Source organism: Manis pentadactyla, chromosome 3, assembly GCF_030020395.1.
Source record: "Manis pentadactyla isolate mManPen7 chromosome 3, mManPen7.hap1, whole genome shotgun sequence".
Taxonomy (NCBI): domain Eukaryota; kingdom Metazoa; phylum Chordata; class Mammalia; order Pholidota; family Manidae; genus Manis; species Manis pentadactyla.
The window spans coordinates 109,831,599-109,857,466 of NC_080021.1; the positions used below are offsets into that span (position 1 = coordinate 109,831,599).

At 35.7% G+C, this 25,868-nt stretch overlaps 1 protein-coding gene across 9 annotated transcripts in view; it reads left to right on the top strand.

Moving 5' to 3' along the window:
* The window catches only part of MLLT10 (MLLT10 histone lysine methyltransferase DOT1L cofactor), a 288,476-nt gene that overhangs the window by 122,590 nt on the left and 140,018 nt on the right, over window positions 1–25,868 (top strand). For all 9 annotated transcript variants that reach the window (XM_057498271.1, XM_036880905.2, XM_057498272.1 and 6 more), the window contains 3 exons: window positions 5,869–5,972; window positions 8,862–8,955; window positions 10,914–11,009. In XM_057498271.1, coding sequence (XP_057354254.1) covers window positions 5,869–5,972; window positions 8,862–8,955; window positions 10,914–11,009 — 294 coding nt within the window. The remainder of the gene's footprint in view (window positions 1–5,868; window positions 5,973–8,861; window positions 8,956–10,913; window positions 11,010–25,868) is intronic.

Genomic DNA, 25,868 nt, shown 5'->3' on the forward strand with positions numbered 1-25,868 from the left:
ACTCTATAATCTCACCAACATACCAATTGCCTGTATCCGTTTTTTTCATGCTCATTTGGTATCTTGGATAATCCTACATGATAGATGTTTATATAATCTGATAAGTATAATTAAGAGAAGATTTTATTGCCATTCCTACTTAAAAGGAGATTACATTACTAGGCAATCTGATATTAAAGTAAGGCAAGACAAATTTGACAAATTTGGTTTTTCCATAGAACAAATGTTATAACCAGTTAGACTAAAGTCAAAAGACTTCATTCTAGTCAAATTAAATTTACTGAACTAGCTAAAGTACAAATTGGGTTGGCTGAAAGGCTACAGTAGGCAGTCTCACAACACACATGGGGAGTTGGACCTGGAACCAGAAATCTAGTCAGAGACTAAATAGCGTCCATTCCATCTTTGAAGCGAGTCCTACAGTCTCTTTTTTCTCTGTTGATGGTCAGTTTCTGCTTCCATATAATTTCTAATTCTGCCTTGCATTTTTATCTGAACTCCCTACAGGTAACTGACTCAGTTTCTTAGTTCTAAATTTCTAACAGAGCAGCTCTGGTTCTAGACACCTGGGCTTAGAAGACATTTTCACTTAGAAAACCATGGGTACCTAGACACCATTCCATCATTGGGAATTGAGCAAAGAGGACAATTTCTACACAAGAGGTACGAATAGTTTAGGTGCTCCTCTTTATTTTTCCTGCCCCATCAATGCTTCTATTTACACAACTTTAAAAAGCCTACAGACTGCTTCTGATGTGCATATGCCTAATTATATGCTGGTTCTTTAATTTTAATAAAATAGTTTAGTGTTCTGCACAAAATTCTTGAGAATGTTTTTTTTTGCAACAATGTAAAAGTGTATCTAATAATTCACAAGGAAATTTTTAGAAGACTTTAAAAAAAATAACATTAAAGTCAGAAGTCAATATATTGTGTTTTCTGTTTCTTTTTTTGTGGTATCATTAATCTTCAATTACATGAGCAATATTATGGTTACTAGACTCCCCCCATCATCAAGTCCACACCACATACCCCATTACATTCACTGTCTATCAGTATACTAAGATGCTGTAGAATCACTACTTGTCTTACCTGTTTCGTAAAGCCCTCCACATGCACCCGCCCAACATAATGTCTGCTAATCGTAATAACCCTTTCCCCCCTTTCCCCCCTTATCCCTCCCTTCCCATCCACCCTCCCCAGTCCCTTTCCCTTTGGTAACTGTTACTCGATTCTGTGAGCCTGCTGCTGTTTTGTTCCTTCAGTTTTTCTCTTTGTTCTTACACTCCACATATGAGTGAAATCACTCAATACTTGTCTTCCTCCACCTGGCTTATTTCACTGAGCATAATACCCTCTAGCTCCATGCATGTTGTTGCAAATGGTAAGATTTGTTTTCTTCTTATGGCTGAATAATATTCCATTGTGTATATGTACCTCATCTTCTTCATACATTCATCTACTAATGGACAGTTAGGTTGCTTCCATTTCTTGGCTATTGTAAATAGTGCTGTGATAAACATAGGGGTACATATGTCTTTTTGAAACTGGGCTCCTGCATTCTTAGGGTAAATTCCTACAAGTGGAATTCCTGGGTCAAATGGAATTTCCATTTTTAGTTTTTTGAGGAACCTCCATACTGCTTTCGAATGGTTGAACTAGTTTACATTCCCACCAGCAGTGTAGGAGGGTTCCCCTTTCTCCACATCCTTGCCAACATTTGTTGTTGTTTGTCTTTTGGATAATGGCCATCCTAACTGGTGTGAGGTGATATCTCATTGTGGTTTTAATTTGCATTTCTCTGATGATTAATGATGTGGAGCATCTTTTCATGTGCCTCTTGGCCATCTGAATTTCTTCTTTTGAGAAGTGTCTGTTCAGCTCCTCTGCCCATTGTTTTAACTGGCTTATTTGCTTTTTGTTTGTTGAGGTGCATGAGCTCTTTGTATATTTTGGATGTCAACCCCTTTATTGGATATGTGATTGATGAATATATTCTCCCATACTGTAGGATGTCTTTTTGTTTTACTGATGGTGGCCTTTGCCCTACAGAAGCTTTAGAGTTTGATATAGTCCCACTTGTTCATTTTTGCTTTTGTTTTCCTAGCCCAGGGAGATATGTTCAAGAAAGGTCACTCATGTTTATGTCTAAGAGATTTTTGCCTATGTTTTTTCCTAAGAGTTTTATGGTTTCATGACTTACATACAGGTCTTTGGTCCATTTCGAATTTACTTTTGTGTATGGGGTTAGACAGTGGTCCAGTTTCATTCTCTTACATGTAGCTGTCCAGTTTTGCCAACACCAGCTGTTGAAGAGGCTGTCATTTCCCCATTGTATATCCGTGACATTTTTATTGTATATTAATCAACCATATATGGTTCTGTTAATATCTGGACTCTTTATTCTGTTCCACTGGTCTGGGTCTGTTCCTGTGCCAGTACCAAATTGTCTTGATTACTGTGGCTTTGTAGTAGAGCTTGAAGTTGGGAAGCGAGATCCCCCTGCTTTATTCTTTCTTATCAGGATTGCTTTGACTATTCGGGGTCTTTTGTGGTTCAATATGAATTTTTAAACGATTTGTTCCAGTTCATTGAAGGAATGCTGTTGGTATTTTGATAGGGATTGCATTGAATCTGTAGATTCCTTTAGGCAGGATGGCCATTTTTATTTTATTTTGATATCATTAATCTGCAATTACATGAAGAACATTATGTTTACTAGGCTCCCCCCTTCACCAGGTCCCCCCACATACCCCTTCACAGCCACTGTCCATCAACGGAGTAAGATGGTGTAAAATCACTACTTGTCTTCTCTGTGTTGCACAGCCCTCTCCGTGCCTGCCCCCCAACTATACATATTAATTGTAATCCCCCTTTCTTTTTTCCCCACCCTTATTCCTCCCTTCCCACCCGTCCTCCCCAGTCCCTTTCCCTTTGGTAACTTAGTCCATTCTTGGGTTCTGTGACTCTGCTGCTGTTTTGTTCCTTCAGTTTTTGCATTGTTCTTATACTCCACAGATGAGTGAAATCATTTGGTACTTATCTTTCTCCACGTGGCTTATTTCACTGAGCATAATACCCTCTAGCTCCATCCATGTTGTTGCAAATGGTAGGATTTGTTTTCTTCTTACGGCTGAGTAATATTCCATTGTGTGTATGTACCACATCTTCTTTATCCATTCATCTACTGATGGACACTTACGTTGCTTCCATACCTTGGCTATTGTAAATAGTGCTGCGATAAACATAGGGGGAGTGCATATGTTTTTTTGAATTGGCTATCTTCTTTTCATCGGGTAAATTCCTAAGAGTGGAATTACTGGGTCAAGTGGTATTTCTATTTTTAGTTTTTTAAGGAACGTTCGTATTGCTTTCCACAATGGTTGAACTAATTTGCAGTCCCACCAACAGTGTAGGAGGGTTTCCCTTTCTCTGCACCCTTGCCAGCATTTGTTGTTTCCTGAGCTCTTCGTTCTTAATCCTCTTAGTCCTCTGCACTATTACTGTAGAGCTGGGGGCATGGACATCTCACCCTTCTTCTCCAAAGAGACACTTGTATTCTGAAAGGGTGCTGAGAGAAGGGAGAGGTGTAGTAGCCCCTAGTTTGGAACTTCCATCCTATTAGCAAGCTGGGGAAGTGATATTAGGGACCCAAGATACTTGCCGTGTTGGCAGGGTGGGAACTTCTAGGACTGAGCAGGATGAGAATACCTGGAGACCTGACCCTTCTAGGGTAAAACTAGAAGCTGGGAGGAGAGTAGCCCTCGTCTTCTTGATGATATCCACCTACAGGGGAATTTCCATCATAGGGAGCTGTGTGTTGGAGGCAGGGAGGTGGAGATGGGAGCAGATCATGGCTCAAATGCCACAAAGTTTCTATCGAGATTGAATAGATTTTCTTGAATAAATTTTTCTCTATTGATACATGTCTTCAGGATAGTTTTCAGAGATTTTTAAATGGTTATTTTTTTTACATGTGAAATGGTTAATTCACTGGGGATAGGATCCATGGAGCTCTTCACTTTGCTATTCTAGAAGTCTGGAACTCTCACCTCCTGGTTTTCTTTTTTTTCCCCAGAGTATAATTTTTAGTCTTACTGAATGGTCAAATAATGGTGTCTCTTCACTGTTAGATCTTTAGAAGTTAACTGAGATATTCTTTGAGGCCTATTTGCATATTTCCCTGAATTTTGCTGTCTAAATGTTAACAGTTTAAGTCTGCTCTGTCCTTTTCTTTGTTAAATCTTCTTAATCATTATAGGCTAAAAAATGTTAAATCTGCCAGTGTAATTTTTTTGAGATTTTCTTCTTATAATTTGACTAGAGATGCTCTTGTTCTGTGTGTCTTGGTTGGGTTTGCTTTAACTTGGAATTTTACTTTTTAGAGGTACAAAATAATCTTTGTAATTCCATTCCAGTCTGAATCTCTGTTTTTCAACAGAGTTGAAATTCATTTACCTAATTAGATATTAGGTAACTGTGGTCTTATAAATATGGAACTGTGGTCTTGCAAATATTGTTGAATGGTATTACTTGACACTATAGTGTATAGCGGGGGGAAACGTCTCTAAGGTTTAAAAATGTATGTCCCATATACATTGTCTAGTTTAAGCCTTTTTTCCTCTTCAGAAATGAGTTTCTTTTTAGAGGTGTATCACCTGATTAGTAGACATTACTTTTGCATACTCAACTTCTAGTCAGCTGATAACTTTTTTATATTGAAGTATAGTTGATATATAATCTTACATTGGTTTCAAGTGTACAACATAGTGGTTCAGCAGTTACCCATATTATTAAATCCTCACCCCACCTAGTACAGTTACTATCTGTCAACATAGAAAGATATTAAAGAATCATTGGCTATACTTTCCATGCTGTACTACATCCCTGTGACCAACTTACATTACGATTGAGAATTTTTGTGCCCTTTTATACCCCTTCTCCTCCCCATCTACCCAACTCAACTCCTCCCCCCATGGTACCACCCATCACTTCCTTGTGTCTGAGTTTACTGCTATTTTGTTCATTTTGTTTTGTTTTGTTTGTAATATTACACAAGTTAGATCATTTGGTGTTTTTCTTTCTCCATCTGACTTATTTCACTTAACAAGCTGATAATTTTATTCACTTTACACAGATACTTGTAGAATGCCATTTTATATAATTTAGTCTTTCATGAAACAGTGGTACTATCAGCTGTTTTCACCTGGGAAAAGGAACAGATAGATGTTAGTCAAAGTTGCTGGGAGTGTTCATTGGCTGATAACTCTTGGGGCATTTCTGATCTCCTTAGCTAAAATGCCCTTCATACCAATATGTCAGGTTGGCAGGGATGAATGACACCGATTTGTGGGATTCTTGTGAACAGTTGGAATGACCTAAACCTTGCTCACTCACACAGAACTATCCTTCATCTCTTAGGTTCCAACTCTTTGTATCAAACTTCTTTGGAAAAGCTTGCTTCCAGCAGAAAGAAACACAAACCTCTTTTTACACTTTTGTTACTGGAATCAATAAAGTATTTGTGAGGAGGTGTTAAGACAGAGGTGTGGTATAGAGGCTGTCCTGGACCCTGGCCTCAGTGTCTTTAAAGATTCTTCCTATCTTGAAAGGTTTATGAGTCTAAGGGAGACAATGCCTCTGTGAAATCCTATTAAGACTGTTCATATGTCCTTATGATTTTATATTAGTATTTGTAAAAATTAGATTATTGTTGGAAAAAATGCATGTTTTGAAGGAAAGAAAGCTACATGATAAATGTGATCTTGACTTCTGAAGATAATTGTACAATCGAGAGTGTTGTAAAGCACTTGTACAGTTTTTGTTTCATTTTTGTTTTTGTTTTTGTTTTTATTTCTTTACCCTAAGACTTGTTACATTTGTGATGAACAAGGAAGAGAAAGCAAAGCAGCCACTGGTGCTTGCATGACGTGTAATAAACATGGATGTCGGCAGGCTTTCCATGTGACGTGGTAAGTGTGTCTTCATCATTGTACACAGCTAAAGTTGAGAATACCAGCTAAGTTAAAGACTTAGATACTCATATATTATTTACAGTAAATTTTATTGAGATAGTTTCTATGTTTAGATTTAAATATTTGTAATAAAGATAATTCTAATAATTGAGTATATTTATTTGCCAGTGAATTTTTAATATGTGGACCCTGGTTTTAATATCTTCATTCAGTTTCATTTTGTTTAAAATACTGGTGTTGGTTAACTCCCTTTTGATTTGTTATTAGGATTAAGAATGCAGATAGAGGTAAATTCATTGTAGTGCCAGAACATTTAATAATTATTTAATGGGTGATAGTGTGTCTTCAGTGTCTGTTTCAAGGGGGAAAAGAGCGATTGTGCCATCATTCTTAGTATTCTAGTGTCTCTGTCCTAAGAAATTAGATACTTTATGAACATAAAATTTCAAGAGGAAAAATTACCCTAAAACGAAATACTCAACATAATAGACAACAGTCCAAAAGAAAGGTTTGGGAATAACCAATGTCCTTTTAAATTTTAAGACTTAATCTATATCTGGCAGTCAGTATAGGCACATGCTTTCCTTCCTAGGCTTTTAATGTGTGGGTTTATGAAGTCCATAATAAATTAACCTTTGGGGAAGGGGGAGCTGTTTTGTTCCTTCAATTTTGCTTCATTGTTAGACTCCACAAATGAGGGAAATCATTTAGTATTTGTCTTGCTCTGCCTGACTTATTTCACTGAGCATAGTACCCTCTAGCTCCATCCATGTTGCAAATGGTAGGATTTGTTTCTTTCTTATGGCTGAATAGTATTGCATTGTGTATATGTACCACATCTTCTTTATCCATTCATCTACTGGTAGACACTTAGGTTGATTTCATATCTTGGCTATTGTAAATAATGCTACAGTGAACATAGGGGTGCATATGTCTTTTTGAATCTGAGAACTTACATTCTTTGGGTAAATTCCAAGGAGTGGGATTCCCGGGTCAAATGGTTCCATATTGCTTTCCACCGTGGTTGAACTAGCTTACATTCCCACCAGCAATGTAGGAGGGTTCCCCTTTCTCCGCATCCTCACCAGCATTTGTTGTTCCTTGTCTTTTCAATGTTGGCCATCCTAACTGGTAAGAGATGATATCTCATTGTGGTTTTAATTTGCATTTTCCTGATAATTAGCAATGTGGAGCATTTTCTCATGAGCCTGTTGGCCTTCTGAATTTCTTCTTTGGAGAAGTGTCTGTTCATATCCTCTGCCCATTTTTTAATAGGGTTATTTGCTTTTTGGGTGTTGAGGCATGTGAGTTCTTTATATATTTTGGATGTTAACCCCTTGTCAGATATGTCATTTACAAATATATTCTCCCATACTGTAGAATGCCTTTTTGTTCTACTGATGGTGTCCTTTGCTATACAGAAACTTTTAAGTTTGATGTAGTCCCATTTGTTCATTTTTGCTTTTGTGTCCCTTACCCAAGGAGATGCATTCAGGAAAACGTTGCTTATGTTCTTATTGAAGAGATTTTTGCCTATGTTTTCTTTAAAGAGTTTTATGGTTTCATAACTTACATTCAGGTCTTTGATCCATTTTGAGTTTACTTTTGTGTATGGAGTTAGACAGTAATCCAGTTTCATTCTCTTCATGTAGCTGTGTAATTTTGCCAACACCAGCTGTTGAAGAGGCTGTCATTTCCCCATTGTATGTATATCCATGGCTCCTTTATCATATATTAATTGACCATTTATGGTAGGGTTTATATCTGGGCTCTCTAGTCTGTGCCAGTAGCAAATTGTCTTGATTACTGTGGCTTTCTAGTAGAGCTTGAAGTTGGAGAGCATTATCCCTCCCGCTTTATTCTTCCTTCTCAGGATTGCTTTGGCTATTGGGGTCTTTTGTGGTTCCGTATGAATTTTAGAACTATTTGTTCTAGTTCATTGAAGAATGCTGTCTGTATTTTGATAGGGATTGCATTGAATCTGCAGATTGCTTTAGGCAGTATGGCCATTTTGACCATATTAATTCTTCCTATATGTGAGCATGGGATATATTTCCATTTGTTGGTGTCTTCTTTAACTTCTTTCATGAGTGTCTTGTATTTTTCAGGGTATAGGTCTTTCACCTCTTTGGTTAGGTTTATTCATAGGTATTTTATTGTTTTTGATGCACATTAATAAGAATCATACATTTTCTTAATAGTGTATTTAATTTTCCAAAGATGAAATTCTTTTTTTGGGGGGGGTACCAGGTATGTATTAATACTACTATAATTTTGGGATTTTAAAAGTGGTAGGTAAAATTGACAAGATGATTATTATAGACTTGTAGCACTTTGTGTTGTTAAAATACATGAATATCATAACTTTAAGTTTTAGTTCCATTTCTTTCATTGTTTTTGACTGAAAAACACAGCTTACTTTTTTTTCCTAGTGTGCTGTGCTATGACTTGAAGCATTTTCCTTTTAACAATATGTAATCTGCAACTATGGACAAACCATCAGTGTATCAACATTTCAGTCTTTTAGTGGCGTGGCCTTTCTTACCATTTGTACCTGATACAAATTTTAAAAGTAAAATAAAGTGTCAATTATGGGGAAATGTTTAATATTAAATCTAATGTCTATTTGGTGATGTAAAACGTGCATAAATCTTCATCCTTGTTAAAGATGGATGAAAAGTTTAAACTGTAAATATGACTTTTAAAAAATGTTGCAGTTTAGGCGTAATGTTATTTGTCACAACTACAATAAAGCCTTTGATTTTCCCTTTTACTTTTAGGAGATGTAAGGTTTTCTTACAAACCGTAAATGCTTGGAACTGAATTGTAATTCATTTATGTACTATGATTTGAGATTTTACTGATACACATGGCTTTTATTTTCAGCGCGCAGTTTGCCGGACTACTTTGTGAAGAAGAAGGTAATGGTGCAGATAACGTCCAATACTGTGGCTACTGTAAATACCATTTTAGTAAGCTGGTAAGGCTTTGTCTTGAATTTAACATTAAAATGGCAATAATTAGTTTTGACAAGAGTGTCTTGTCTCTTTTATAAAAACAACATAGTACCCATTCCTTTTCCCTTGATTTTTGCTTGAGATTAAGTTTGCTTAGCATGTTTTTTATTGGGAATTTTTAAAAAGGTGAAGTAATTATAAAAGATTTTGCTTTGTTTGGGTTCATTTATAAAAGTGAATATTCTGAAATGTTCTGACTTAGAATATGTATAAACTGTTAGTGTTTAATGTTGGTATACATTCAGTAGTGAAACCAAATGTGTAATTGTGGGACTGTTTATAATTGTAACATTGTTTTCAGGTAATTTTATTTTTCACATTGATTTTATGTTTTGCAATTATCATTTTCTCATCTTTTTGCTGTGTTAATATTACTGATTTTTTTATTTACTTATTTTCATTTTTACTTATGAGGAGATTGTAAACTGAAACAAGGCTGTTAATTGTAAATTAACAATTCCTGTTAAATATCTTGAGAAAAATATATTTAAAGGTAACTGGGAGTATGTAGATTTGGTCACTCTTTACTGTTAGACAGAGTAGCATTGAGTTAGTAATATTTAACTGTTATGTATTTTGTGTTCATGTTCTTTTGAAGGATTAACAGTTCTTCAATGTCCCAAGTTCCTAATGATAACGATTAGATTCATATACTATGACCTTAAGGCTTCTTTTTCTTTAGAGTCTTTTTTTTTTTTTTTTTTAATCTTCTCTTGTGAATAGGGCTCTTTCTTTCTTTCTCCTTCTCTCTTCCCCTCTCCCCTCCCTTCCTTTCTTCCTTCTTTCCCCTCCTTCTAATAAATGATATCACTAGGGACCCCTTTCTCATGAAATAGTCTGCTCATGACTCCAACATTGTATATAAAGTACTTAAAGAGTATGTATATACTGTTTGATATGGAAACTTTGATTTATTTTAATCACAATATTGAAGTGTTTTAAGAGACAATCAAATTGAAAATTTTGCTTCCTGGATGTTAAAATCATGTTGGAATTTCTTCATTTTCTAAATGAGAGATGATATGAATAAAATACAGAAATAATGATAATAGATTTTGAAGCTTGTGTAAATAGAATTGTTCATTGCTAGTTATTGACATGTTGTTACCCCATTTGCTACGTGGGGAAAAAGTGTTTAATAACTTAGTAAGATTGTATAAGGTCTTGATAGTAAGATTTATATGGAATTTAAACATCCTTGATAGTCATTTTGATCTAACTTAACCTGGTTAGTAATGGTACCACCAGGTTTTCAACACCTCAAGTAACTCTCAGTGTCGTCCTTTATTATAAATTGTTTAAGTATTTAAAATATGTAATACTTTCAGGAATGCTTTTAAAAATGCATGGATATAATACTGGCATTTCCTTTAATTTTTTTCTTAATGAACTGCAGAGAGAAATCTTTAGAAAACTAAGCCTTAATACTGAAAGTATGATTAAAGGACTTCTTGCTTTTCCTAGTGGCATAAAATAACTCTTCAAATATTTTCTTTTTGTTTTCCTAGTCTTGGCATCCTTCAATATGGCATTCTCTGTTTTGGTTAAAATTTCTTTTCTTTCTCTAAAGCATTGAAAATTGTATTTGATTTCTTTAATGAAGTGGTTTTGTTATAAAGTGACAGATAAGCTACTGCTTACTTGAAAATATAGTCTACTTTCACAGATTTTAATAAATATACAAAAATATGGCATTAATATTAAATTTAGGGTTAGATTTTCCTTTACAATGCAGTAGATAATATATGGATGTTATCTAAACTGGATTATATAACTTGAAATAGTAGGCTTTTTTTTTTACTTCAGTAGACATTTTTAAATACTTCATACTTGAATGGGTTTAAGTCTAACAAAGAGTACTTAAAAATTATATATATATATGTATATATACACACACACGTATATATATTTTCTTTTTTAGAAAAAGAGCAAACGGGGATCTAATAGGTCATATGATCAAAGTTTAAGTGATTCTTCCTCTCACTCTCAGGATAAACATCATGAGAAAGAGAAAAAAGTAAGTGAATTTGTTGTTGCTAAATATGTAGCATGTCTGCTTAATTGATTTTTTTCCTTTTTTAGATAAAATGAAATACCTGATAGATGAATGCAGACATAGAAATACTGAAAAATTTTGACTAATGAAGAGTACTAAGTCAAAGAGTAGATTTAAAATAATGCCATATTTGTGAATATGGTGGTACCCATTTCAATGGAAAATTTGAAGTACAACTTGATTGAAAGCATTAGAAGGATTTCTTGCATGTATTACTCTGGTCATCTTGGGAAATCTTTAGGTGACTTCAGCAGTAAAAGTTTGTTACATATTATTTACCAATTATTTCCACATATAAGTAAAATCTCATCAATGTTTCCCCTTTATAAGAGAACAGTTTTTGAAATTTTATATATTCTTGACTGTTTTCCTACCCAAGTGGTGCTAGTGGTTTATTTATTTATTTAGTGGCCAAAAGGCATACCATTTGAGAATATTTTGTCTTATAATTAAAACACTAAAAGCTTGCTTAAAATACTAATCTTCTTCTGACCTACCTGTCTTCTGCTTATAGTTTTTATTTAAAGGGTACAAGTAATTTTTAGTAAACAAACAATAAGTACTGTAGAATCATTCATAGGACATACTGCCAACACAGGAAAAGGATACTACTATGAATTGTTTTTAACTAAGTGTGGATACAAAGGACATCTTCAATTAGAGAAGAACATTACTGTTAAACTTAAGTTGGTATAAACTATTTCTACAGATTGTGTTAAAAACTAATCACCTAACATTTTCAAGTTTGCAAGTACTTAGGATTTGGGAGGGTGGTTGAAATGTTAATGTTATTTTTAAAAATTTGGTTTGAATTTATGGTTTGTGACATTTTTCAAGGTAAACATTTTAAACGCTTAACTTCTCCTTTTTAGGTTAATTTTCCAATTACGAATGAAATAGTAGTAGTTATAGCTTTATATTCACCTTTAGAGAACTTGTTAGGTTTACACATGTAATTTTGTAGACCTGAGGCGGCAAGTATACATAATTCATCTTGATTTCTTCAGTAAGGTAGTTTTGTGATAGGACAATTGAGGGATTCCATGTTGCTGTGTGTTGTTTGGATTGCTGATGGTAAAAAAGGCAATATGGTTTAATAGCTGTTTTAGGAAGCAGCAGCATGAGATTTGTTTTTACGCTGCTTTTGAATCTGTGAAGGAGGGACTCAGGTAGGGCTCATTATAAATTGTTCAAAGGGAAGTCTTCTGTTCAGTCATTACATGAGCACTCTCTTATTTAAAAGAAGTGTTTATTGTGTGGTCATAATTATCTTAATATCCCTGTCATGTTATTTTTAAAGGGCAATTATTAAATGTAGTACAGTGTTTAATAAATACAGTGCTGATGACTATATTTATTTTTGCTCTAGGAATGAGATTTTTCATTTTATGATTTTTTTACAGTTGTTGAATACTAGATGAAAAAACATTATATTTAGTCAATCTTGTTTAGCTTTACATTTTAGCGGTTGGTATTCATTAGTATATAAAATACTATTTGGATTTCACTTTTAGCGTATGTAAATTCACAACTTGATTTTGTTGTCGATCTTAAAATCCATTTGTGCATTTTATTTTGTAATAACTAAGATTTTTCTGGTAATCTATAAAGGTTATGTGGTAAACACACTAAAAATTTATTATCATTAGACTTGTTTGCTTGCCTTGGGAATATTTGAGAAGGGACTTTTTAGTGTGTATGACGTTAAGTGGTAATACAGTTAAATAAAGATTGAGTGTTATACACTATCTCTTTCCATCTGTACAGTAGGCTTTTCTTGAAAATATGCTAATCATGTTATAAAATGTTGCATTGAAAGGTGGCACTCATAATCCAGATTTTAGTATTTTAAAATACTATGCATTATGACCCAAATTTTTGTGATTTTGTTCATGAGATATTTAGAATCAGTCTCCGTCTGAGTTCATTTATCTGTCTTTATCCTGGCACATATTTAAAAATGTATTTTAAAATACCATTTATTAAGTTATAGGTAAATGATAAAGAATAGTTAATACTGAATATTGTGCTATTCAAATAATTTATTTAAAGAAGAAATCAATTTATAACTTACCTTTTTATATAATATTAAGGAAATTAAAAAATACATAGTCTTTGCATTTTAGAGAATTTCTGTGTGGTCTAAGATACACTAATACTGGTTAGATACTAACTGAAATGCCAGCAAGGAGAGAGATACGACTTTCTATAAAGGACAGTTTGAATAAAATTGAAAAATTGGCACATCTTTTTTAAAGTGCCAAAATAGATGTTGAAGTGAATCAAAGCCATAGGAAGGGGGTAATTCAATCACAAATTCATAATTTGAATTGTGAATTATTATTGTTGAGGAAGAATATTTTCTAAGACCATTCATGTTAATGCCTGTTGCAAAATAGAATTTTCTCTTAAGTCTAGTGTTTTTTATATTTTTCCATAAGCACTGCCATAGAGTAAGATGTGGGCAAATGTTAGGAAATGGAGAGCGTATTAGATATGACAACATGTAGTTCTACTGGGAGGCTCCTGGTTTCAGAAATGATTTTTTTCTGAAGGGTGAATTGTTGGTCATTATTTAGAAATCAATAGTTACTAGTTACACTGAAATATTCTTGTACCAGTTCATTTGATCCTCAGACTCATTATCTTCCTACTTATCAATGCAAAATAATCTATAATGTATCAAAAATACCATACTGAAAGTTTACAGCTGTCATCATTAGTGACAGTATATTATATGGAAGTGCACTCAGTTCTAAGTATGCCAGAACACAACCTGCCCTGTACGACAGCTAGAAGGATCTATTTCTCACCCCATCCCTTATCCTCCTCGCTTGCCCTTGATTCCAGTTATTAATAGCTGGCAACAGATGAAGGTGCTATTGCCAGTACAAACACTGTTTGTGGGAGATGGGCTTTTTGGTTAGTGTTTTGTGGACCTCAGGGATTGAGTGGACTTCCCTTTTGTTTAGGACAAGTAATCTCATTGAAGACAAGTGGTCTACTTCTCTAGCCCTTAGAGGAATAAAACTTAATCACAGAGTTGTCACTACTTCTCTGTGTCTTCTTAAAACTTTTCAGCATTGAGAGTTACCTGTCATTCCCTTCCTTCCCTTTTTTGTGTACTTTCCTTTTGGAAATCTTCCACTCAGGTTAATGCGTTAAGCTTCTACATGTGCAAAGAGTTAAGAGAGGGCAGGACTTTTCAAGAACAATGTAGAATGTGTGGGGGTGAGGGAGGGTTGTTTGATGGGGCTGAAAAGTGACATGAGATGAGACTGTTTAGTTAAGGAGAAGTTTTATGAGTAATGCTAGTTTTACCTTTCATCCTGGGGCGTTGGGAAGCCAGCCAGAAGGATTAAAGTTTTTAACTTTGGACTTTGCAATAATTTCAGACTTTGGGAAAATTGCAGAATTACTACACAATGTTTCTTTCCATCATTCACCCAGATTCCGAAAATGTGAACATTTTATCATGTATAACTCCAGTGAGAGGAAATCCTGGGGCAAAATACCTCTAAAACCAAAATCAGTCAAAGGGAGAAATAAAGTTTAAAACCTGTTTATTGCTTACAAACTGCAGTCTGGGGCTGTCTCTTTCCTGCTCGGGCAGAAGCAAGCAAGACCTCCCCCTAACCTCTCAGGTTCAGATAAGCCCTCCAGTTGCCCAGGTAATTACCCGTTGATATGGAGATGAACTAGTTTTCTCCACCCCTGAGGAACGCCTATTGATACGCAGATGCACTAAAGCCAGGTGAGATGTTCTGCAAATATTACAATTTTACCCACACGTTAGCTCTATCATGTCCTCCCTCTGTGCCTTTGCTGTCTCTCCATCTTCCTCTCTCACTCTGTATAATATTTTCCTGAACTATTAGGGAGTAACTTACAAGTACATTGCCTTTTTAGCCTAAGTACTTTAGTGTGTAGTTTTAATAAAAAGAATTTCTTACATGATTGTAGTACAGTTAGCAAATTAAATTAACATTTTTACAGAGCTGTTTAGTGGACCAGATCAAATTTGGTGCACTAATGTCCTCCATACAAAAGGGAGGAAACTTCTGGTCCAGAACCCCATCCAAGACCAAACGTTGCATTTAGTCATCATATCTCTTAAGCTTTTCACATTCAGGGATTATTTCCTCATTCTTTCTTTTATCTGTTTTGACCTTGACATCTCTGAAGCCCTGCTGTTTCAGGTTCTGAGTCAAGAGATTTTAACAGTGGATTTAAAATCTATAACCTTATTTTGCTTTCATTTATTTAAAATGATTTAAAAATATTTCTTTTTAAAATGTTATTTTTTATTGAAGTATCATTGATACACAATCTTATATATATATATATCACAGTGGTTCTAAATTCACCCATGTTATTAAATGCTCACCCCTGGTAAAGTGGTTACAATCTGTCAACATAGAAAGATGTTAGAAAATCATTGGCTTTATTCTGCATGCTGTACTACCATCCCATGACCAACTTATATTATGATTGAGAATTTTTGTGCCCTTTAAGCCCCTCACCCTCCCGACCAACCAACCCCAAAAACCCACCCCTGTTGTAACCACCAGTCATTTCTCAGTGCCTTATGAGTCTAGTACTATTTTGTTCATTTGGTTTTGTTTGTAATATTCCACAAATAAGTGAAATCACATGGTGTTTTCTTTCTCCACTTGGCTTTTTTTCCTTGGCATAACACCCTTTAGATCCATCCATGTTTTTGCAAATAGCCCGATTTCTTTTTTCTTATGGCTGAATAATATTCCATCGTATATGTGTACCACTTACTCTTTATCTATTCATCTATTGATGGATACTTAGGTTGCTTGCATATACTGGCTGTTGTAAATGCTGTGGTGATATAGGGGTGCATATATCTTTTTGAGTCTGGGATTTTGTTTTCTTCGGGTCTGAAGCTAGACTCCTTTGTCTTGTGTGACTTCACTGGTTTTCTAGATTTGGAGATCTTTTTTTTTTTTTTTTTTAGATATAACAGACATTAATTAGATTTTTGAAAATACTTTAGCATAAACACACATCCAGAAATTGTGCAATGGCACAAAAAAGTTCATTTACAATATCATGTTAGTAATAACTTATTAGTAAGTGCTTTACAATTTACAAATCAAAACATACATATACTATATACTTAATTTTTAAACATTCCTAAAAACCACTGATGTATTTAAGATGATACAAAAGATGAGAGACTTATCCTCAAGGAGCATAAGAAAGAAGTAACAAATTAGAAAATAAATATGTAGAAGACTTATGTGTGCCAGGCCCTATACCAAGCACTTCTATACTAAATCTGTCATTTAAACTTCATATGAGTAATAGCCACGTTCCTTTATATATCTCTATGAAGATACAATGACTGAAACAGCCAACCAAATAATGGTAGGGACTCTGTCATGACAACCACCACACTTCCATGTCTCTCTCACACAGATGGTCCATGATAAGTATTTGTCAGTGGAATACTCAACATGTGCAAAGAGTGTGAGCACAGGTCTGATTCCAGCTCATGCTCATTCACCTATTCTTTCAGTAAATATCTACTTAGCATCTGCAATATGCCAGACTCTGTTCCAGGTGTAAAGAATGTAGCAGTGAACAAAACAGGCCAAAATTTCTGCCTCCATGAAGTTTATAATCCAGTAATCTTAATTAGGACATTATGATACCCCTCAAAATATTTTGCATTAAAAATGTGGAACTGTCAGACAACCCATGAATAGAAACTTCTGCGAGTATATGTCCAGGTCTGTCTCCCAGTGTCTCCCGACACCCAGGAATTGCACACAGAAAATGTGGCCTCTCCAATTCCAAGTGGAGAGTAAGAGTTGTGGAGAAACTCTACACCTTTCAGACAATCTGTGTAAGTACACAAGGAAGGGGGAAGGGAAAATTGGATTGAGGCTAATAAACAGTTAAATCCAAAGGCAGATTTCTTCCAGTCAAAGTTTATTAACCTAGTAACTTTGGGACCTCTATTTTGCATTAGCTTTTCTTTTTTTTTTACTAAGGTATCATTACTATACACTCTTATGAAGGTTTCACAAGAAAAACAATGTGTTTACTACATTCACACTTACTAATCAAGTCCCTCCCCATACCCCATTGCAGTCACTGTACATCAGGGTAGTAAGATGCCACAGAGTCCCTACTTGTCTTCTCTGTGCTTCATTGTCTTCCCCATGACCCCACACACATCATGTGCACTAATCATGATATCCACAATCCCCTTCTCCCTCCCCCACCCCTGCCCTTTGGTAATTGCTAGTCCCTTCTTGGAGTCTGAGTCTGCTGCTATTTTGTTCCTTCAGTTTTGCTTTGTTGTTACACTCCACAAATGAGGGAAATTATTTGGCACTTGTCTTTCTCTGTCTGACTTATTTCACTGAGGATACCTCTAGCTCCATCCATGTTGTCGCAAATGGTAGGATTTGTTTCTTTCTTATGGCTGAGTAGTATTCCATTGTGTATATATACCACATCTTTATCCATTCATCTACTGATGGACACTTAGGTTGCTTCCATATCTTGGCTATTGTAAATGGTGCTGCAATAAACATACGGGTGCATTATGTCTTTTTAAATCTGAGAACTTGTTTTCTTTGGGTAAATTCCTAGGAGTGGAATTCCTGAGTCAAATGGTATTTCTATTTTTAGTTTTTTGAGGAACCTTCCATATTGCTTTTCACAATGGTTGAACTTGTTTACATTCCACCAGCAGTATAGGAGGGTTTCCCTTTGTCCACATCCTTGCCAGAATTTGTTGTTCCTAGTCTTTACGATGTTGGCCATCCTAACTGGTGTGAGGAGATATGAACTTGTGGTTTTAATTTGCATTTCCCTGATGATTAGAGATGTAGACCATTTCATTTGCCTGTTGGCCATCTGAATTTCTTCTTTGGAAAAGTATCTGTTCATATGCCCTGCCCATTTTTTAATAGGGTTATTGGCCTTTTGGGTGTTGAGATATGTGAGTTCTTTACATATTTTGGATGGTAACCCCTTGTCGGATATGTCATTTACAAATATATTCTCTCATACTGTTGGATGCCTTTTTGTTCTGCTGATGGTGTTCTTTGCTGTACAGAAGTTTTTTAGCATGATGTAGTCCCATTTGTTCATTTTTGCTTTTGTTCCCCTTGCCTGAGGAGATGCGTTCAGGAAAAAGTTGCTTTTGTTTATATTCAAGAGATTTTTGCCTATGTTTTCTTCTAAGAGTTTTGTGGTTTCATGACTTACATTCAGGTCTTTGTTCCATGTTGTTTACTTGGTGTATAGGGGTTAGACAATAATTGAGTTTCATTCTCTTGCATGTAGCTGTCCAGTTTTGCCAACACCAGTTGTTGAAGAGGCTGTCATTTCCCCATTGTATATCCTTGGCTCCTTTATCATTTATTAATAGACCATATATGGTAGGGTTTATATATGGGCTCTCTAGTCTGTTCCATTGCATTGGTCTATTGTTCTGTTCTTGTGCAAGTACCAAATTGTCTTGATTACTGTGGCTTTGTCATAGAGCTTGAAGTCAGGGAGCTTAATCCTCCCAGCTTTATTCTTCCTTCTCAGGATTGCTTTGGCTATTCAGGGTCTTTTGTGGTTCCATATGAATTTTAGAACTTTTTGCTCTATCTAGTTCATTGAAGAATGCTGTAGGTATTTTGATAGGAATTGCATTGAATCTGTAGATTGCTGTAGGCAAGATGGCCATTTTTGTTGGTATTTTGGTAGGAATTGCATTGAATCTGTAGATTGCTGTAGGCAGGATGGCCAATTTTAACAATGTTAATTCTTCCTATCCATGAGTACGGGATATATTTCCATTCATTCATATCTTCTTTAATTTATCTCATGAGTGTCTTGTAGTTTTCAAAGTATAGGTCTTTCACTTTCTTGGTTAGGTTTATTCCTAGGTATTTTATTCCTCTTTGATGCAATTGTGAATGAAATTGTTCTGATTTCTCTTTCTGGTAGTACATTGTTAGTGTATAGGAATGCAACAGATTTCTGTGCATCCGAGTGGCTTTTTTTCAAAGGTCTTCTATGTCTTTGTTGAAGTCCTCCCTGATTTGTTGAATATTGTAATGTAAAATACTTTTCTATGAGCATGTTTATGACTTTTATTTTGAAATCTTCATCAAGAAGATTGGTGATCGCCATTTCGTTTAGCCCTGTTTCTGGAGCTCTGCCCTGTAGTTTTGTTTGGATAATTTTCTTCTGTCTACTCATTTTGTCAGGGTTTCTGTGTTTCTTCCTTTGTATTAGATATATTTGCTATGCTTCCTGTCGTATAATAGCTTTATGAAGAAGGCATCCTATGGTGCCCAGAAGCTCAAGATTCTTTGCTCTGTAGTGCCTGGTACTATTTTGCAGGGGTCCCAGCTGTTGGTGTGCAGTGAGTGGGACCAGCTGTTGGTGTGCAGTTTTTCAGTCTGTGCTGGCCGATTGTTTCAGCCACCACCCACCTTTATGATCAGCTCAGGAGACTCTGTTGCACTTACTGTGGTCAGGGCTGCATCTGCTTGGCCTTCATCAATGGTGGGGCTGCAAGGATAATGGGTGGGCAGGCTGATGTTTGGCTCTGCTCTGCCGACCACAGCACCAGGTCTGGACATGTGCTGGGAAGGAAGGAGCCCCTGGGGCTGGCTCCTACAGACACCTTCCATGTCGGACTGAAATGGAGTCAGGGAAGCTGGGAGAGTCTCCTGCTACCTGTCAGGTGGCAAAGTCTGAGGCTTCTGCTGGGCCCTTTGGCACCTTGGGGTTGCGCCTCCACCAAGGTTGATGGAATATTCAGGGTCCCCATGAGTTCCCAATCTGTTGGACTGAGGAAGGTGGTAGGGGGTGAGGGTTGTCCTCCACCTGTGTTTTCTCCTGAGGAGAGAGTTCCATCCAACCCATGACCCTTTGGCCCTCCTCCCACTGCTAGCAAGTTGCCCAAACCATCACCTCTGCTCTGGGTCTTAGGACCAGTGGAGCAAGCCTGTCCTCCACAACAGCTGGAGTCGTAACCTCCCAGAGTCTCCCATCTGTCTCTGGTTTGCAGCCCTCTTGGGCTCCTATTCCCTTCCCCTTCCATTCTTCTTCTCCCACCTGAAGGCTGAAGGCTGGGGTAAGGGGAGGGGATCCGACTCTTGATCTCAGCTGTGCTGCTTTATCTTTTTCTTTGTGGTCTTCCTGATGTGTTGGTGGTCTCTTCTGCAGTCTTCAGGTCATTTTAAGGTTTAATTTTATTTGCTGTGTTTTTTCATCTATGTGTTTTTGGAGGGAGGTTTCTGCCTTGCCTTCCTACTCTGCCATCCTTTTCCCATTCTCAAAAAATGCAAGTTAAGAAACCCCAGTCCAGAATACACCATCCAGAAATAGTCATCATTACTACTAAGTGAACATTGTAGATATTTTCTATACATATGTTAAATATACATAGAATAAAAAGAATGGTTAAATCGATAAAAATTGTTTTGTAAGAATGATGTAATACTTTTTAAAAAAAGTATTAAAGTCAAATTTACATGGCTGTATAAGAAGAAAAAGAAAGTAAACATTATTGAACTTCAAGTAAAATTCCCTTACCACAAGAGATAGTATATCTTAAATATACCTTGTGGTAAGGAAGAGATTAAAAGAGAGGTAGGATTCTAATACTAGAGATTAAAAGAGAGGCAGGATTGCTTTTAGCTACAACAGAAAATTGGTAAAGCTGTAGGAGATTTATTGTTTAGCATAAGAAGTTCAGAGGGTAAGCTTTTCAAAGATTGGTTAATTGAACAGCCAGGTCAGCAGTGGGAGGGCAAGGCTTTTGTTTCAGTGGTTCTTTTGGCTTTTCTAGGCATAGTTGCCAGGTCACTGTAGTTGTTGCAAGGATAATGGCCTAACACTTGAGAATCTGAAGGCAGGTAGGAAATACCTTCATAGGAGAGAGGAAAACATTCCCAGCTGTCTCACAGAAAATATCCTATTCTATTTGATTATTCTTACCTAAACCTACGTGAGACTTGTATTAATTGACTTAGATTCATGTTCACCTCTGAGTTGGAATATAGGGTGAATTCTTTTATGAGAATATGAGAGGGTGATTAGTCAAAGAAAACCAGGGACTTTGTCTGTAAGAAAAGGATTTATGTTTGGAGGCAAACTATCAGGTTTTCTTACATGATTCAGTTTATATTGAGCTCCTGCTACGCATGCCTCATCATAGCCCATGTGGCTCTCATTCCCTTTTATCAAGTTTCCTTTTAAATGTCTTTATGTATATTTTTCATATCTGTGACATTGTCTTCTGTGAATATACTCTTCAGAGTTGTTCAGGTGTTCTATATTTAAATTTGCTACATGGGCACTATCAGGCCTTTTATCACAACTTCTACAGGAGGTTCTCTGTATTGTCTCTTAAATAGGCTGAATTTTATTTTCAACATAACTTTTTTCAAGAAAAAGTCTGAGGACCTGTAATCTCTTAATTTTTTTCATTATTGAAAGTATTTCCTTCTTGGATTAATTTTTGAAATATATCAACACTGTATAATTGGGTCACACTTTCTTTCCCATAAAAATTAATTTTTTTTTATTAAGGTATCATTGATACACAATATTATGCTCAGGTTTCACAAGAGCAACATTGTGGTTCTACATTCCCCCTATTCTGAAGTCCCCACTGTATACCCCATTACAGTCACTGTCCATCACAATAGTAATAAGATGTTACAGAGTCACTACTTGTCTTCTCTGTGTTACACTGCCTTCTCTGTGCACCCCCCTACATTAAGTGTGCTAATCATAATGCCCCTTAATCCCCTTATCCCTTCACACCCACTCTCCCCAGTGCCTTTCCTTTTGGTAACTGTTAGTCCATTCTTGGGTTCTGTGAGTTTTGCTACTGTTTTGTTCCTTCAGTTTTTGCTTTGTGGTAATACTACACAGATGAGTGATAGTATTTGGCACTTGTCTTTTTCTACCTGACTTATATCAACGAGCATAATACCCTCTAGCTCCATCATTGTTGTTGCAAATGGTAGGATTCGTTTTCTTCTTAAGGTTGAATAATATTCCATTGTGTATATGTACTACATCTTCTTTATCCATTCATCTATTGATGGACACTTAGATTGCTTCCATTTCTTGGCTATTGTAAATAGTGTTGTGATAAACATAGGGGTGCATATGTCTTTTTCATTTGTGATCTTCTTTTCCTAGGGTAACTTCCTAAGAGTGGAATTACTGGGTCAAATGGTATTTCTATTTTTAATTTTTTGAGGAACTTTCATAATGCTTTCCATAATGGTTAAACTAATTTACATTCCCACCAGCAGTGTAGGAGGGTTCCCCTTTCTCTGCATCCTCACCAGCATTTGCTGTTGTTTGTCTTTTGGATGTTGGCCGTCCTAACTGATATGTGGTGATATCTCACTGTGGTTTTAATTTGCATTTCTCTGATGATTAGCAATGTGGAGCATCTTTTCATGTGCCTGTTGGCCATCTGAATTTCTTCTTTGGAGAAGTGTCTGTTCAGATACTATGTCAATTTTTTTTTTTTTTTGAGAGGGCATCTCTCATATTTATTGATCAAATGGTTGTTAACAACAATAAAATTCTGTATAGGGGACTCAATGCACAATCATTAATCAACCCCAAGCCTAATTCTCAACAGTCTCCAATCTTCTGAAGCATAACAAACAAGTTCTTACATGGTGAACAAGTTCTTACATAGTCAGTAAGTTCTTACATGGTGAACAGTGCAAGGGCAGTCATATTACAGAAACTTGGTTTTGATCACACATCATGAACTATAAACAATCAAGTCAGATATGATTATTCGTTTGATTTTTATACTTGATTTATATGTGAATCCCACATTTCTCCCTTATTATTATTATTATTATTATTAATAAAATGCTGAAGTGGTAGGTAGATGCAGGATAAAGGTAGAAAACATAATTTAGTGCTGTAAGAGGGCAAATGTAGATGATCAGGTCTGTGCCTATAGACTAAGTATAAATCCAAGCTAGACAAGGGCAACAAAACATCCACAGATCCAGAAGATTTCTCTCAAAACAGGGGGTGAGGTTCTAAGCCTCACCTCTGTTGATCCCCAATTTCTCACCTGATGGCCCCCCTGCGACTGTGCCTGTCTTAGGTTGTTCCTCGCTTGAGGAATCTTACCCGTCTCTGGCTAACCAGTCATCTTCCGGGGCCATACAGGGAAATGTAAAGTTGGTAAGTGAGAGAGAAGCAATATTCTTTGAAAATGTTAGCTTTTTACTTCCTTGCAGATCTATGCCCTGTGGCTTCTATGCCCAGCATTTGACTTGAGGTATCTTTACCGCTTGGAAGAATTATGATACTCAGTAATTTTCGATATGAGGCACAAATTCTACTAAAGGGTTGTAATTAGGAAGGAAGAAGAAAAGCTATAGAAGTAGCAGATGGAAGAAAACATGGGAAGATTGATTATTTCTTTGACATATCTTCTTGTAGAGTAACAAAAGCATGTATAGGTTTTAACAAACTACTAATTAAATTGCGTACACACATTAGCAGAATAGGAATACAGATACATAACAAAAGCAGACCTACAATTACCAGCCATATCCAGTGAAACCAAGAAAACCAGTTAGGTACCCTAGGCATTTGTGAAAACTTATCAATGATATGATAGATATTGTCTAACTGAATTTGAATAGTTTGAGAAAAATCAGGCAAATTAAAACAACACATTCCTGGGAACTGTTCACATCCCATATGTTCTTTTAACAGTAGATAGTCTATAGTCGCATGATTTTGAAGCACTGCAACTTGCACTTCTCCTAATTCTTGGGTGAGTTCTGACAGTATAGATCCAGTCAAATTTGTTGTTTAACTGTATGCACAGGCCAGTTTAGCTCTCTCCTTCTTCATTCCAATGGCAAGTCCAGGAACCGCTTGGCTGAATGCAGCTACAACTGCAACAGCGCCAGGATCTTTGTTGAAGTATTTTGATGATCATCTTCTGGAATGACTCTTCCAGAGGATGTTGATGTTGGAAGTTCTTCTTCATATCATATCTTAATTCGTTTTCCGGGTAGCCAAATTAGGCTTTGATCCTCTGTATAAACACAAACAAACCCTTTGCCCACACTTCGATATAACCTTTATACCGTTGTGAAGAACCTGTTAGAGATCACCACACAGGAACCGCTTTTTTTTTTCTTTAAGAGAAAGAAATATTATCAGAAAATGTACTTCCATAGCTGATCATCCGACACCCTTTTTTTTTTTTTTTTTACATTTCTTACTTTTATTTCAACATTTAAAATATTCACAGATTGAGTATTATAGTCACTGACATCTCCATGGAAGATGTATGAAACAATACATACAGTATTCCACAATTACAGAATTACATGTTTGTGATTATGTGAATGTTTACATCTAGAGTTTATCTGGGAAAACACCACTTAAAAAAGAACTTTTGAGTGTTTCACCAATTTCCATAAAAAGTAAACAGCGAAGAATTTCAGGAGAGATACCTAAATATTAGCCAGCACTTTAAAAAAACATCTTTTATAGTACTCATCTAACATACCTCTATCAGGAATAAATAATACTCAATTCTCTTTTCCCCTCAATAGCCAAGCCAGGATGTATGTTTTTCTCCCTAAGTCTCTTTTCCTAAACACATCACATAGAATGTTAATCATCACGGCATCTTGACTAGCTAATGAGGTAGGAATATTCTTCAAAAGAAGTTCTTAGGCATTTATGAAGCAAAGCAAAAGAGAATAATCAAATTAAAAGACTTTCTTTTTTGTAGTTGTTCTTAAAATGCCAAGAGCATTGGAAATCGGTCAAATGCTGCTTGTACTTTAAAAGACAAAGAGGAAAAACCCATTAAAAAAGCCCTCCTACTAAGTACATTCAAGGGCTGGCATTAATTAAATTCATTTTAACATTACAAGGTAAGAAACCACTGCCTCAAATGCCAACCTTCCTTCCTGGAAGAAATCTTACCAGGAAGACAAGCTTCAACAGAAAAAGTACCCCAGCTTTTCTTTTCAGTACAAGTTATTTGGTCTCTTCTTTTAACCCAGTTCTTATCCTTTCCTACACACACACAATTAATAATTTTTGTATATTACATATTCAGTAATACATTTAAATGAATTTAGCAGTCAACTTAACCGAATTCTGGCAGAGAAACACTTATAAGACAGTTTTAACAACATAATGCTGAACAGCTAGAAAATGCCTAGTAATCGATTTCAGTACCGTCTCTGTATTAGCAGATTGTTTCAAAATGCATACAGCCCTAAAATCATATAAACCTAGGAAATTTATACCTTATCTTCTTCCCCACCAAAATCAAAGTTCTAACTACCCTTTATGTAGAATAAGGAACACTTTACAAATCTACCAAGTTAACGGGACACATATATGTTCCCAAATAAGGGGAAAGTTACCAATCAAGTATAATTTGTCTAAAATGCATATTTTAAACACTTTCATATCTATTATTTGATGAAGGCTAAATACCAGAAAAGAGGACTTCTATATTTCCCCAAATATGCACCTATTAGGGTTACTGCTAAAAACACTAAAAAAAAAAAAAAAATCATCCAAAAAGTAAGAAATTCTTAGAATACCTTCCAGGAAAAAACTGGTGACTATATGTGGCCTGGCTTATAGTTCTGAAATCAAGTCCTTAACAATTCTATTATAAAACATTTTAGACATAGTAATCAAAATTGGTATAATAGTACAACCCTCTAATATGACAGTAACCATCTGAGATTAGCTACCAAACATAATTTGTCAACAAGAATTTTGTAT